Genomic DNA, 15,325 nt, shown 5'->3' on the forward strand with positions numbered 1-15,325 from the left:
ACTGGACAGAAGTGGCTCTGCTCCCCCCAGAGCAGGGCGCCGAGCCCCGGGAGGACGGGCTTCCCAGGCCTTTCACCTGCGCTCTGGACAGTCCGCTCCGAGGCCTGGCCGCCCGATCTGACCAGTAGCCGTAGGTGGCACAACCAGCGCAACAGCACCTGCCGCCACTCCGCTCTCAGAGGTCAAGCCCCCCCCTTGAAGAGGCCCCCCCCCCCCCCGCATCCATCCCACCCTTTCTAGAACTGTTTGTTTTTACACCTGACCGCGGAGTAGCCTTCTCTGCACGGTCCGCCGTCCTCGTTCCCTGCAGGCCTGGCTGAGGGTTGCAGTCGTGCCGCACGCGTGCTACCCGAAGACTGGGAAGACCCTAGGGATTTCCAGCCCAGCATGCGCCCTTGCCTTCACCCGCAGGCCTGGTGGACAACTTGAATTAGGGGAAGGAAGGGCTTGCTGGGGTTTTAGATCCTCCTACCACATGGAAAAGCAGGGGTTTCTCAACTGGGGTCAGTCTGTGCCCCAGGAGACGTGTCAGGAATTTGGGGTCTACTAATTTGGGGTCTACTCTGAAGCCAGGCCACCGGCATGCTGCTAGGCATCCGGATGTGAATTCCCCCGGGGCCATCGGGGCGGAGTCGGCGTGTGTGTGTGTGTGTGGGGGGGGCCGCACAGCAGCCAGCACGATGCAAGCCAACTCTTACACCAGGACAAAGAGACCAATGGAGCAGGAACTGGTTTCCAGAGTTTGGCTTTATTTTGCAGTACAGAAATCATGTGGAGCCGTTCGAGACAGACACTGAAGTGGAGGCCCTGTCAAATCAATACTGCATCGCAGCTTGGTCCGTTGAAGCCACACCTGGGATACAAAAGAAGCTTCTACGTTTACCTGCTTACAAGGGGGTTTCTTTCCCCTTCGCGCTCATCCATTTTATAAGGTTAAAACACCGCACACAGGCTTCCTCCGAAAGGACTCACAGGGTCTGCAGTTGGGTTAGATTTTAGGCTCATGTCTCCCCACTCGTGGCCGTGTGCCACGGGCACTGTCTGAGTAGCGGACAGGACACAGCACGGGAAGGTGGGGGGCGGATGTAGGGCTGCTGTCCCATAGGGGAGATTCAGTCTTGAATCTCAACGCCAGGGGGACAGATGGCACGTAAGTGGTACTGCTCCGGCTCCGGAGCAGCAGAAGCACACGGCCGCGGCGGCTACACTGATTAAAAGATACAAAGTCTGTATCGAGTGCTCCGTACCAGGATCACGGATGTCCTCAGACTGCTCCTCCACTAGGGAGAGCCAGGGCTGGCTAAGGTGAGCAGACGCGGTGACCTGCCGGTGCGGAGCAGCCCCGCCGTGAGACACGTTCCTACATGATATTAGAAAGGGAAGGAGTATTTACTGGTACAGCGCCCTGCAATCGCGGTGCGGATTACAGCAGCAGGCCTACGCTATCGGGGGCGAACAGTATGCGTCATTTGCCAGAGTTAGGTCTGTCCTAGCGAGATGAGTACGTGCACTGCTCCTAGTCTTCCCCGTAGATGTCGTTCTTCTTGCGCTTCATTTCCTCAAAGTCAAACTCGGAGCCGGTCATCCTCTTGTAGATGTTTTTAATATCGTCACAGGTAGTCTCAAAGTGAGTTGTAGCATCGTACGTGCGGGAAATAAAGATCTGCGAACGAAATCACGGAGACGTGAGGCAGGCATCTCCCCGCGCCGCCCGTGCCCGATGCCCTTCTCAGACCGCCACTCACCTGGCTTTCCGTCCCCAGGTCTTTGGGTACAAGGAGGTCGCTGATGCTAATGAATCTGGAGGGGGAAAGAATAAAGTCAGCAGGTGAGCTGCCCCCGGCCGCCCCTCGTCCTCACAGCAATCCCCTCGCTGCGAGGTCAGAACTCAATCTTGGATCTGAGCTCATCGAAAGGGACCCATCACTCACTTCTGTTCAATTGGTTCCAGAAGCTCCAAAGCTGGTCTGATTTCCTTCTCGGGTTCCTTGGTTTCCACCGTCGTGCTCACTATGGCGATGTACTTCCCTTGCGCGGCCACATTGTGTGCAGAGGAGATCATGCACACGTAGATGTCTGCAAATGAGTAACGCCGTCTCACTGCCAGGGTTCACAGGCCTCAGCCGTGTGTGCGCACTCCGCTCTCCCCATATTTCATCAGGTGGAATTAAAATTGCTTGGACCAGACAAAACCTTCTAGGCTGAGGTGGCAACTGGAGGCCGACGGCGCCCTCTCCGTTCTGGATAGGACCGCATGTGCAAGTACCGAGCCACTCACAGCCTCCTGGGGCCGTGGGTTTCCGTGGCCAGAACTGCCAGGCTTGCACAGCTTGCTTTCTCCGGCTCTGTGGCCGCTAACCGGACACCTGACAACCCCACTGACCGCGCTACCATCTCCTTCCTCTCAGAGCCCTGCATTTAGAAAGGGGCTGAACAGCTAAGGGATGGTTTATTAAGGACTAGCTTCTCGTTTACTTAATTGAAGTAACAAAACGACTAATCAGCACAAGCTACTCTTCGTTTTGCATCCCGTCGTCTACTGCCCCCTCTGCGTGCCGCTTAGTAAGTGCGTCATTTCCAATATGAAAGTCACTACTGAGCTGCTTTCCTCTCGAGTTCCCCAACCCTGGGGTCTGTGTGGGCCCCCTGCACGTCCCTTGGGTGCAATCCTAATAACCCATGATTCTGGTTTCTTATATGGAAAAAACATACCAGTAGTTCTGTTTAAATGCTGATAACCCTTCCTAAAGTTCAACTTTCGATAAACAGATTTAGGGCTTCCACCTCTAAGGATGGTGGGAAAAAGTAGGGGATGAAAACAACTGCTCACCACAAGATTAGGAATTCCTACTTTAGAAGTCTGTCCTGATGCAGTCGTCTTCTAGCACACTGCTGAAATCCAGCCTAAGCTGGCTCAAGACCACAGTAGAGCTGGGCTGCCTAATGCCTAATAAACCATGACCTGCCTCCCCACCCCCACGCCCGGAGGGGCCAGGAGGCCCCATGACCACCCAGTCCAGCCAGCTCAATTCCTCATTCTAGAATGAGGGAGAGGAGGCCCAAAGGGGGGGCCAGCAGGAGGGCGAGGCAGGGCTCCAGGGCAGAGTTGTGCCTTTCAATGCAAGGACCTCGCATCCCTGTGAGCTAAAGCCATCGGCTCTCGTTTTCCCCGTACACGACCTAAAGTTTCTTATAAGAGAGCATATAAGGATTCTAACAACGTGGCCCAGACATCTGCTGGTCTTCACACCTCACCTGACTTCCGATTGACCTGGTTCTGGGGGATGATGATCTGGCAGGAGTTGGCGTCATTGGTGTTCTTGATGGGGTGGCTGAGAATGCAGATAACCCTGATGACCTGGCCCACCTTCTCTACCCGGTCTTTGACGTAGCTGGGGTCACAGATGAGCTGCTTGCAGCGAGCAACCTGTAGCAAACAGTTGAGCTCCCATTTATAGCAGTCCGGGTCCCCAAGGCTTCCAGCTAGACTACTGACGCCACTGGGCCGTCAACACGTTCCCTTCATAAGGGTACCTGTCAATTACTGCTCAACTACAGATCACCTAAAACTAGTTTTGCCAACAATCCCCCTCCCCCCCATTCTCCTGGAACAGACCCGTGCATTCGAAGTCCTGTTCAACTACTAGGAAACCAGGTGCACAGTGTTTAGAAGCACAGGATTCAGAGTCGGGCAGACAGGTTTCCGATCCTGGCCAAGCTTAACCTCCAACAGCTGTTGCTGGATTAAATGAAGTACCGTATTTAAGGGCTGTCGCTATATGGGATGTGCCTGGGGAGACGTGAATGTTTATCTCCCACGAGGGAACCACCGTGGGGAAAACAACAGGAGATGACCCCCCACTAAGCAGCGCTCTGAGATCCCAGATGAATTGCTCCCCGTTTGTCCCTGGTTCCCTAAACCCGTTCTGATGGACGCACAAGGCAGTTAACAAAGGCTCCATGGTATTGACTCATTCCGACGGCCCACCGCTGAGTGAGGATTACATGGGCCAACCCACGTAGTACCGCAGGAACGCCAACTAGCTCTCCGGTCTTAGCTTCTGAGCAGTGCCAGCTATCAGTACGAGTTGAAACACGAATGAGCTGGTCGGCGGACCCTCAGCATCAGCCTCACCTGAGAGCTCGCAAGGACACAGACCCACCGAATCCGAATTAGCACGTGAACAAGGTTAACATATACGTACTCAACCCGAATCAGAGAAACTACTTGAAACTCCACCCAGCCAGCACTGAAGCTAAAACCCAAATTAAATAATAAAATGCCCAGTATTCACCAGGCCCAATTCCACTGATAAATTATAGATTATGTCAATTATAAATTATAAAGCTACATTTAAATGAAAATTCAGGAGACAGGCACCAACCTACACTCCATAAATAGAGCACCTACCACTAAGGTTTCGTCCATAACGTATAACCCAGTCTTCAGCAATAACCAACAGTAAGATTTTTATAAAATAAATCACAGTGGGCAGCCCTGGTGGCTCAGGGGTTTAGTACCACCTTTAGCCCAGGGCGTGGTCCTGGAGACCCGGGATCAAGTTCCACGTCAGGCTCCCTGCATGGAGCCTGCTTCTCCCTCTGCCTGTGTCTCTGCCTCTCTCTCTGTGTCTTTCATGAATAAATAAATAAAATCTTAAAAAAAAAAACAAACCACACACACAGCATCTCAAGCTAGTCCTTACTCATTATGAACACCAAAGTGGCATAAACCACAGTCTGAAATCCAGCATCGATGCCCAAATCCCATTCCACCAGGCAACATTTTCTTCACTAGAACACAGTATTATTTACATTGTGAAAGCTCCTTACCTCTCCTTCAGATTTCACACCAATCACTTTGCCATTTTGCACAATGATTTCTTCAATGGGTTTATTGAGCATGTAGGTGCCACCATAAATAGCACTTAGCCTAAAAAAAGGTGAGATGACAGTAACTTATAATTGTCCCAACTACTAAAAAAGTCTTAGATCTTAATGAGTCACAGGCAATGTGTATTTCCTCAATTTCCTTCTAGAAGGCAGTAGTTTCAAAGTCATTGAGCAGCAAGTACAAAACCATGAAATGAAGTGTCCCATTCACAGTTCTGAATACCAAGTCCAAAAAGAGCAGCAACCAGTAGTGAGTGAAGAACTTATGTTGGTCTAATCCTCCTGCATATAAATAAAACCGAACTATAAAAATAAACAAATAATAAACTAAAAGCAGACACTGGAGAAGAGACTTGGAGCTGCGTGTGGGGCTCCTGTGGCAGCTCAGCTGAAGGACCCTCTCCCTGCTCCTTGTCACAGGAGCTGCTGAACAAGCAGAAAGCCTCTGGTCTTGTCAACTCGGGGCCAAAGGATGGAATCCAGGGCTCAAAGGAGATGAACTTGTGGGAGGAAAGGATACAAAAAGGGGAGCCACCAAATCTGTAAAAGCTCTTCAAATCCTTCACTCCAGAAGTGCTCGTACCTGTGACATTCCAAGGGATCCAGCGAAAGCAACACCCAAAAGGTGCAAGGAGCTGAGCAAAGGGTATGGCCGGGGCCTCGAGGACGAGGGGGTCGAAGTCTGACACTACCACAGCAGATGGCCTGGGACCCGCCGTAAGCAATCCACCAAAACCCCGGGAGCATCACAGCCCAGTGTTCTAGGACGAAGGATTGAGCCAAAACAAACCCTGCCGTCCCATCCAATAAAGGGCAGAGTCAATCCTGTGGCCAAGGACTGAACCGCCAACTCACACAAGTCACTCCTCAGAGGAAGGAAGGACCCAGCATCTCGACAGCGCACCAGTATTTACCAGGCACGGGAAGAAACAAAAAAACGTGATCCAAAGTAAAGCCTCAGGAAAAGCAAATCAGTACAAACAGGTGCCCAGATCACCGGTGTCACCGTGTGCAGGGGGCTGGAGGCAGCTATTACTTCACTCACACAAAGGTTCAAGAACATGTTACTGCAAATATATTCAGGAGGGTCAAAATGAGTAACAGAATCTCACAAAAAACTATATTTAAAAAACTGGAAATTCACCAGAAAAAAGTTAAAACTCACTGAATGGGATTAATAACCTTTTGAAAATAACAAAAAGGAGTTCGTGAACTTGAAGACAAATCAACAGGCATTATCCAATACGAAGCACGGAGAGACCAAAATAATGAAAAGCACCTCAGTGACTATGGAATAATACCCAGCATCCAACACACACAGACCTGCTGTCCAGAGGGAGAGGATGGAGGAAATGGGAGGAAATATCTGAAGAAAATGAGGATTTTTAAATTCCCAGTTTGATATAAACAATTAACTTCTACAACCAAGCAGTTCAACAAAACCATCCAGGCAAAACCATCTGAGGCAAATCCAAGTAAGACTGTAAAACACCAAAAAGAATCCTGAAAGCAGCCAGAGGGGGGTAAAAAATGCTGGTTCCATACAGAGGACCGGTTACCGACCCCAGTGACGGCTCACTGTCATCAGAAACAGCAGCTGCAAAGTGCTGAATGAAAACATCTCAAGCCAACAAAAGTCCTTCAAAAATCAAGGTACAGACCTCGTAAGAGCAGACCTAGAACTACAAGAACGCTGAAGAAGAGATAAAGAGAAGCGTCTCCAGAGAAATGGATGTATAAGAAAGAAGAGCAACTAACATGGTAGCCGGGAGGCAGGGTTACGGCTACTCTTTCTCCTCCCTCCTCTCTTCAAACTGATTGCTCAGTGCAAAAATTATAATGCTGCGTGGTGGAGATGATTAAAGCAGACATGGAGGGGCACCGGGGTGGCTCCATCAATAAACCATCCGACTCTTGGTTTGGGCTCAGGTTGTGACCTCAGGGTCCTGAGATCAAGCCCTGCGGTGGGCTCCACGCTCAGTGGGGACTGCTTGAGAGTCTATCCCTCTACCCCTCTCTTGCCCTCCCTGCCACCTCTACACGCATTCTCTAAAATAGGTAAAAATTTTTAAAAAAATATTTGACCATAAAGTATGCCTTAATTTCAAAGATTAAAATTTTACAAGTTTGTTCTTTGTCATGGAATTAAAGTAGGTATCAGTTACAATATTTAAGATCTTCAAATGTTTAGCAATTAAACACTATACCTTCAAAAACCCAAGGATCAAAGAAAAAAAGAGGGTACCATAGAGAATGATACATACATAGAAATTTTAAACCTTTTAATCCTTATGTTACACAAAGTAAAACCCATGATCTGTTTCAATTTTAAAAAGCTAAAACTAGAAGAAAATTAAACCCATGTTGGAAGAAGAAATAAAGAAAGATCAAAACCAATAAAACAGAAAATAAGCTACAAAGAAAATAAATAAAACTAAGACTTGGCACCTTGACAGGATTAATAAAATTGATAAAATCCTAACAAGAAAAAGGAGAAAATATGACAAATCACAACGACAGTGGGAACGCACTGCAGATCCTAGACACTGAAAGGATAATAAAAAAATATGGATTTGATTATCAGAAAATTCAAGAAATTATTTGAAATGTGGGGGCGCCTGGGTGGCTCAGTTAAGTGTCCGCCTTTTGTTAAGTGTCGCCAGTGCCCTGGCACTGAGCCCCAAATCAAGTTCCCTGGCAGGCTCCCCCCGGATTGTGCTCTTACTCGCAAATAAATTTTTTTAAAATTTTATTTATTTATGATAGTCACAAAGAGAGAGAGAGAGAGAGGCAGAGATACAGGCAGAGGGAGAAGCAGGCTCCATGCACCGGGAGCCCGACGTGGGATTCGATCCTGGGTCTTCAGGATCGCGCCCTGGGCCAAAGGCAGGCGCCAAACCGCTGCGCCACCCAGGGATCCCTAAATAAGATCTTAAAAAAGAAAAATTAGAATACTCAGGATGCTATCTATGGTAATGGCATAAGAAAAATAAACTAATGGAACAAAACAGATACACATCTGTGGCCCATGGATGTGCCAACAAAGGCACCAACGTGACTGGAAAAGAAAGTCTTTTCGACAATGGTACTACAAGAACTAAGTATTGGTATGGACAGAAAGGAACTTCAAGGCCTACTTCACCTCACACACCAACATTATTTCACAATGAAAACTATGAAGTTTCCAGGAAAAGACACTGGAAACCATCTTTGTGCTCTTGAGGTACACAGGGCTCTCTCAGGAAGGACCCGGTAAGCACTGAATGTAAGCAAAAGACAACGCACTCCGGGAGAGAAGACGTACAGTACGTGCACTGACAACAGACCTGCCGCCAGAATACAAGGCCTCCTAAAATCAAAAACAGAAAAGACAACCCAATCTTGAAAAACATGCAAAAGACATTAACAATAATACCACAAAATTATACAAATGGCCAAAAAGCTCATGACAAGGTGACCGACCAACATTAGTTCTCAGGAAACCCAAGTTAAAGCCGTAATGAGCGCACTTCACACCGACTTGGGTGATTAAAATCAAGAAGCCTGACAACACTACGCACTGACACCGCAGCAGGGCGAGCGGGCCGGCGGAGTACAGGTCACGTTACTCCCTCTCCGTGACCCTCCCACACAGGCACGAGTGATCTGTAGTGGAAAGAAGTTACAGGTGGAGCTGCTACAGGTGGCTGATGAGGAGGTGACCCGAGGGAACTTCCTGGACAAACGTCCTCTCCCGGCGGTGGTGGTGGTACACAGGTCTGGACATGGATCAAACTGCATTTCTTTCCTGTAGATCCGTGGTTTCGTTATATATAAAAAGTTTTATTTCAATAAAAATAAGCAGCATCTCGTGACTCGCAGACGGAGCTCCTCACCCCAAGCACGCAGCACGTACTTCCGCTGAGGAGGAGACGGGGTTAGCGACCGGCACTGACCTTGCAAATCCCTGCGGCAGCTCCCCAAGGCCATACAGTGGGTAGAGGTACGGGCTTTTGCCATATCTTGCCAGAGACTCGCTGTAAAGTTTAATCCTATTAATGGTTTCACAACATGGCTGATCTAAATAGCTAGGATAAAGGAAATAAATATTAGAAAATCAATATTAAAAACGTTTTTCTCAATGATTTCATTTCACTACTTTCATATTTTACTTCAAAGGTTCTAACACTAATTTACAGCTGGAACTTTTCATAATATAACCTGGTTATTTACTTGTTTTGTTAGAATTTCCATTTTGGAGAATGGAGAAATTCAGTGACAATTCCAAGAAAAACACAAATCTAAAAGCCAAAACACTTACTCATCGGTCCTGTAAAGTGCCAGGGCATGGCCAGTAAAGTCTATGACATCTTGTCCCAAGTCAAATTTCTTGTACACCTCTCTCATGGCAGTCTTCTTAGGATCGATGCCCTCAAAAGTTCTGGGATCTTTTTCATCAAAGTTGGCGACATACACTAGGAATTTTCTGAAGCGACGTTTTTCAAACAGTCCCATTAAGCCTAAAGAATTTGTCAAAAAGCAAACATTCACACTAGAACACGAGGAAAAGAGAGTGTGAGAGGCAAGTTTAAATGTACCGTGGGATTACCCGAGGCTCTTCTAGACAGTATGGCTTCTACTTTTACTACGCTTCAAAAGAAACCAACAGAATTACAACAGATCAGCTATTAAGTCTTTAATTTTACAGTTACAATTATAATCAGCACTTAATTAAATGTAACACACTTAATTTTATCTCTTATTAAGGTGCAAGGTGAACATGACTATTACAAGGGCATCCACCTGAATGTTCTCGACAACTCTGATCTGTACTCAGCCAACTGTCTAAAATTCTGAAAGCTCCTCCTTTTTCTGTATTTGGACATTCATTCCGGCACCTCACAGAAAAGATGTTGGTTATGCTGCCGGGCACTTACTTCAGGGAGGTCCTAGGTAATCAGGTAACTGCTTTTTATACGAGAAAATAGAGAAGGAGACAGGTATAAACTACTTTACAAACCTGCAGCTCTCTTGTCAGTAGTCCTACCTGAGTTCACAGCCGCCAGGAAGACAAGGCCAAAGGAAAAAACCTGTTCTGGATTTATCTCCTTCCCCTTTCCTAAACTATATGACTACTGTAAAGACAACAAACTCTCAAGTAACAGTGAAATGTTTCGATATTCTGAACGTTATTTCCCCCAAGACTATAGATGAAACCAACAAAACTGAAATTAAAATGCTCATCAGGCCATTAACGACAGCCAACTACACTTATTAACATTTTTAAATTCTATTTACAACCTAGCTTTAAAAAAATGAGACGGGGGTACCCGCCTGGTTCAGTTGGTAGAGCATGGGACTCGATCTCAGGGTCATGAGTTCAAGACCCACATTGGGTATGGAGCCGACTTTAAAAGACTGAATGAAAATCAAATTGGATTTTAAATAATTTTTTAGGAATTAAAAAAAATAAAGTGGGACCGAGTGCATACACAGTAAGGGTAATAAGGGTAAAAAAAAAAAAATTTGATGACCACACAAGCACCGACTTATGTTGAGTTGTCAGGGATAAAAATAAGACAGCCAAAATAATACAGTACAACTCCAACTACTTCTCTGTGACGGTGTCTTCCCGGATCACCTTATTTAAAACTGTGTCCCCACATCCCTTCATCTGTCTGCACAGACTTATCACCATCTGATATCCTCTCCCTTATTTATTTATAACCTGAATCCTCTAATACAAGCTTCATAACAAAAAGCATTTTTTACTTTTCCCCTTCTGTTGAACCCTCCCTCCTCTAAACCTAGAAGGGTACACGGCACATAACACGTGCTCCATACTCCATTCACATAATTAATGTCTGATGCAAGGAAATACAAAAGTCTAATTATTCATAGATAGGATATACAACATAGAAAGAAAATGTTCAACTATATAAAAAAAAGGGTTATAAAAAAACCCTTTTCCAAATTACTCAGTTTCCTAAGTAGTATCTTAACATCATTTCAAATATTGTTTTACTTCTTTTCATTCACTTGCACAATAGGGTTTATTTACAAAAAAAAAAAAAAACTTAAGTCAAGGCCTTTAAAACATAAAAAGTTAACTAAATCCAGAGCAGTTTCATCAAGACAAAAAATAAAAGCTTTAAGTGGGTGTAAGACTGGACCACAGAGAACTGGAAGGATATTGTTACAATGTCCATACTTACCCACAGCAATCTACAGATTCGATGCAATCTCTATCAAAATTTCAACATTTTTTTGTACAGAACTACAAAAGAGGGACGCCTGGGTGGCTCAACAGCTGAGTGTCTGCCTTTAGCCCAGGGCATGATCCTGGGATCCTGGGATCAAGTTCTACATCGGGCTCCCCACAGGGAGCCTGCTTCTCCCTCTGCCTGTGTCTCTGCCTCTCTGTCTCTCATGAATAAATAAATAAAATCTTTAAAAATTAAAGTAACTTATTCTTATTCATCCTTCTGAACTTCTCCACCTTTCCATATCCCATTCATTCTGCCTAGGATCTTCTAGCCTCCCATTCTGACTTCCAGATCCTATTCACTAACAGGAAAACAGTCATCTGGTAAAAATTCATAAGACTATATACTAAAACAGGTAAATTATACTCTATGTAAAAATTATACCTTGATAAAACTAACCATAAAAATAGGCAAATAAACACACTTGCTTATTTTTGGAAAAAGAAACATAAGAGGATAAACCAGAAACAAAAACGATGAAGGGGAAGGATGGAAGACAACAGAATAAAGACAGACTCTAAATACATCTTCTGCTATAATGTTGGCTTTCAAGTCATCTAAAGGCTTTACATATTTGAAAAATTTAAATCAGAAAAATAAAACTGCTAGAAGGGAAGTCCTTCACTGTCTGTTAATGAAGGAGACTGAAGTTATTAACAAAGGTAAGACTCAAACGGAGAATAAAACTTTGGAAACACAAACTTTGTTGTAAGAGATTCTCCTCAAACTGTTTAACTTTTACTTCTATGAAAATACTTTATTTGGATAAATTTTACATTGTCATTTAAAATACTTTCTAATCCATGATGACACCACTAAGTCCCTCACTTTAAGTAGGGGCCATTTCTTCACCCACAGTTGTCAATCCTAACTTTGCCACAAACCTCCGTACTCATGTTTGACTTTCTGGCTATTGTGCCTTTCAATATTTTATGCCAGCACTTTCTCCTCTGAGAGCAAGAAGGAAGTAGATGGGGGATCCCTGGGTGGCGCAGCGGTTTGGCGCCTGCCTTTGGCCCAGGGCGCGATCCTGGAGACCCGGGATCGAATCCCACATCGGGCTCCCGGTGCATGGAGCCTGCTTCTCCATCTGCCTATGTCTCTGCCTCTCTCTCTTTCTCTCTCTGTGACTATCATAAATAAATAAAAATTAAAAAAAAAAAAAGAAGTAGATGGAATTGGAGAAGTGGCCAAAGTCATTCAAATTGGGTTTTTAGGTGAGAAAATTTTCCCACACTCACACCAAAATAATCACTGGAATTTACTGGCACTTCCCGTCTTCTCCCAATCCAAGTGGCTCCCTCCCCTGAGCTCCTCCAGTACTCACTGGAGAAAACTAATCCACCCACTGCTATATAAATTCATCCTTTCTCAAGCACCTTCAAGGACGTCTAATGAAAAGAGGCAGTAAGAGAAAAGGTAAACCAGATTAACCTTAGGTTGAGCCAAGAGGGGAAATAATTTTGGGCAAAGAATAAAGTCACTCCATACTCACTGGGAATTCCTAAAACCAGGGCTTCCAGAGAATGACAGCATCAATTAGAAGATTAGTTTTGCCAGAACAAAGTTCTTGCCTTTTGTAGCAGGTTGGATAATAAGGCGCAAGAGGTCAGCACAGGTAGTAAAGTACACGCGCTGGAGCAATACCACCAGTTTAAACCCTAATCTTGTCACTTCCCTGTCTGATTTTAGGCCTGAATCCCTCTCTATGAAATGGAAACCCTACCCCATAAAGGTGTTTCAAAAGTCAAAGAAGAAAATGAATGTGAAGTATTTAGCACAGAGCCTAGCACACAGGAAACACCCAAAACAACAGCTCTTATGAATTATTATGAAAGAGCACTGGCTGACCTAACAGCAGCACCAAGTTCCACGAGACAGAGACACTTAAACTCTCTCCGAGCTTCAGAAGAGAGGTGCTGAACATTCTCCTCACTGATGGTCTCTCAACTGCCCAGGACAGTGTCCGGCAAATAAAAGACATTCAATAAATACTGTTGCCTGGATGAGTGGACAGACGGCTGTCAGACAGGGGACATTCACTGTGACCCCTAGGATTCCTTTCCATTATAAAATCTCAATGTTCTGAGAAAATAAAATAAAATCACTTACTAGATGCCAGGGCTTCTGCTTCAGTGGAAGGAACCTTGTAGATTTTTCCTCCCTTGTAGACAAAGCTCCCTTCAGTCACTTTGAAATCCAGATAACGAGTGACCTCTGTATAAAGCAGCATCTTCACCAGCTGACCTAAAAAAGTCCCACAATTCAAACTACAATTTAAATCTTACCACCTTCAAAAGCCAGCAGAAAAAAAAATACACTTATTGTTGGCTAATACTAATGGCTTCCCAGTTTTTTCTAGCATTGTCCGATAACCTCTACCAAAAAGTCTCCAATGCCGTGTTCTAAATGGGACCATCAGAATGCACACCTCTTACTAAGCAGATTTACAAGTTTTTTTCCTATTATAAAACTTCAAGATTAATAACTTTATCAACTTGCTTTTGTAAAAGCTATACTAATAATGAGGGGTATGAGGTTTAGAGTTAGAGGACTATTGCAAATAGGTCTGAGTTTCCTTTAATAAAGTTCCTATTATAAAGAGATTCAAATGATAGGCAAAAATTTTCAAGAATTTGTGCTATTCAGTTTATATTGTTCAATCTGTATTAATTAAAATAGATATTAATTTAGTGGGCACCTGGATGGCTCAGTTGAGTATCCATCCAACTCTTTTTTTTCTTTTTTAAAGATTTTATTTATTTATTCATGAGAGACACAGACAGAGAGAGGCAGAGACAGGCAGAGGGAGAAGCAGGCTCCGTGCAGGGAGCCCGATGTGGGACTCGATCCCAGGTCTCCAGGATCACGCCCTGAGCTAAAGACAGATGCTCAACTGCTGAACCACCCTGGCGTCCCTCCATCTGACTCTTGATTTCAGCTCAGGTCATGATCTCAGTGTCATGAGATCAAGCCCTGCTCTGGGCTCCAGGGTGCATGCGGAGCCTGCTTGGGATTCTCTCTCCCTCTGCCCTCCTACCCCCCTAAAATAAATAAATAAATCTTTTAAAAATAATAAAAACATGAATATTAATTTCAGATAAAGAATATAACCAGGCATATAATTAAAAATATCACCTGTCCATAAACCAAAGAAATGTGGGATACCAAAAATAGCAAACTTTTTGAGAAATTATTTTAAAGCTCATTTGAAAGGATAAAAATTCTATATATATTTTTTTTTCAAAGATTTATTTATTTACTGAATGAGAATGTACACACAAGTGGGTGGAGGGAGCAGAGAAAGAGGGAGAAGTAGACTCCCTGTAAAACAGGGAGCCCAATTCAGGATTCGATTTCAGGACCCTGAGATCATGACCTGGCCTGAAATCACTTAACTGACTGAGCCACCCAGGAGTCCCTAAAAATAAATTTTTTTTTAAATGATGAGAGTTTTATGCAGCCAGGCGTTAGAATAAATTGCACAGTTATATTGATTAGTCCACTAATTAGTGGGGGAAAAAAGAGACCCATTTCTAAGAATATATTATAAAAGTTCATATCAAAGTGGAAAAGATACATGGTGTTGAGGGACAACAGATGAACCATTCTGAAAAAACAAATCTCAATCTCTACTTCTCAAATGGGTTAACAGAGAGGACACCTGGCTGGCTCCACCGAAAGAGCTTGTGACTCTCAATCTTGGGTCAGAAGTCTGAGCCCCATGTTGGGGTAGAGATTACTTAAAAAAAAAAAAAAAAAAAAAAAAAAACCAAACCAAAACACACACACACACACCCCCAAATGACTATAAAACCATTAATAGCAAATATTAGTATTTTTATAACCTTGAAGATAAAATTATAAGCATACCCTTCAAAATCAAAAACAAAAAATCACTCTATATTAACTTCATGAAAAGTAAAAGCTTATGTACAGAAGAAAAATACAGCACAGCTACATATAAAGCCAATCACAGACAGGAACATACCTTTAAATACACTATTTATTCCATAGCCGTTCTAAAGAGCTCTTTGACACATGGATAAGGAAAAATTTTAAAACCTCAAAAGAAAAATATACAAAGCCTAAGGCTGGCCAATTCACTAAAAAAATATGAAAGGCAATAAACATCTAGAAATCATTTCACACTCTAACAAATAGGTACTTTTAAAAAATTCATGGGG

The 15,325-nt window shown here is 44.2% G+C and overlaps 1 protein-coding gene across 1 annotated transcript in view; it reads right to left on the reverse strand.

Annotated features, from left to right (window-relative positions):
- Positions 1–729: 729 nt before the first annotated feature.
- GDI2 (GDP dissociation inhibitor 2) overlaps positions 730–15,325 on the reverse strand; it is a 28,732-nt gene continuing 14,136 nt past the window's right edge. The window contains exons 4-11 of the mRNA XM_055331987.1: positions 13,251–13,385; positions 9,194–9,392; positions 8,829–8,960; positions 4,834–4,933; positions 3,256–3,427; positions 1,932–2,076; positions 1,746–1,800; positions 730–1,663 (exon numbers count right to left, since the gene is read on the reverse strand). Of these exons, the coding sequence (XP_055187962.1) occupies positions 1,517–1,663; positions 1,746–1,800; positions 1,932–2,076; positions 3,256–3,427; positions 4,834–4,933; positions 8,829–8,960; positions 9,194–9,392; positions 13,251–13,385 (1,085 nt within the window). The 3' untranslated portion in view covers positions 730–1,516. The remainder of the gene's footprint in view (positions 1,664–1,745; positions 1,801–1,931; positions 2,077–3,255; positions 3,428–4,833; positions 4,934–8,828; positions 8,961–9,193; positions 9,393–13,250; positions 13,386–15,325) is intronic.

This window comes from Nyctereutes procyonoides, unplaced genomic scaffold (genome assembly GCF_905146905.1).
Source record: "Nyctereutes procyonoides isolate TBG_1078 unplaced genomic scaffold, NYPRO_anot_genome, whole genome shotgun sequence".
Taxonomy (NCBI): domain Eukaryota; kingdom Metazoa; phylum Chordata; class Mammalia; order Carnivora; family Canidae; genus Nyctereutes; species Nyctereutes procyonoides.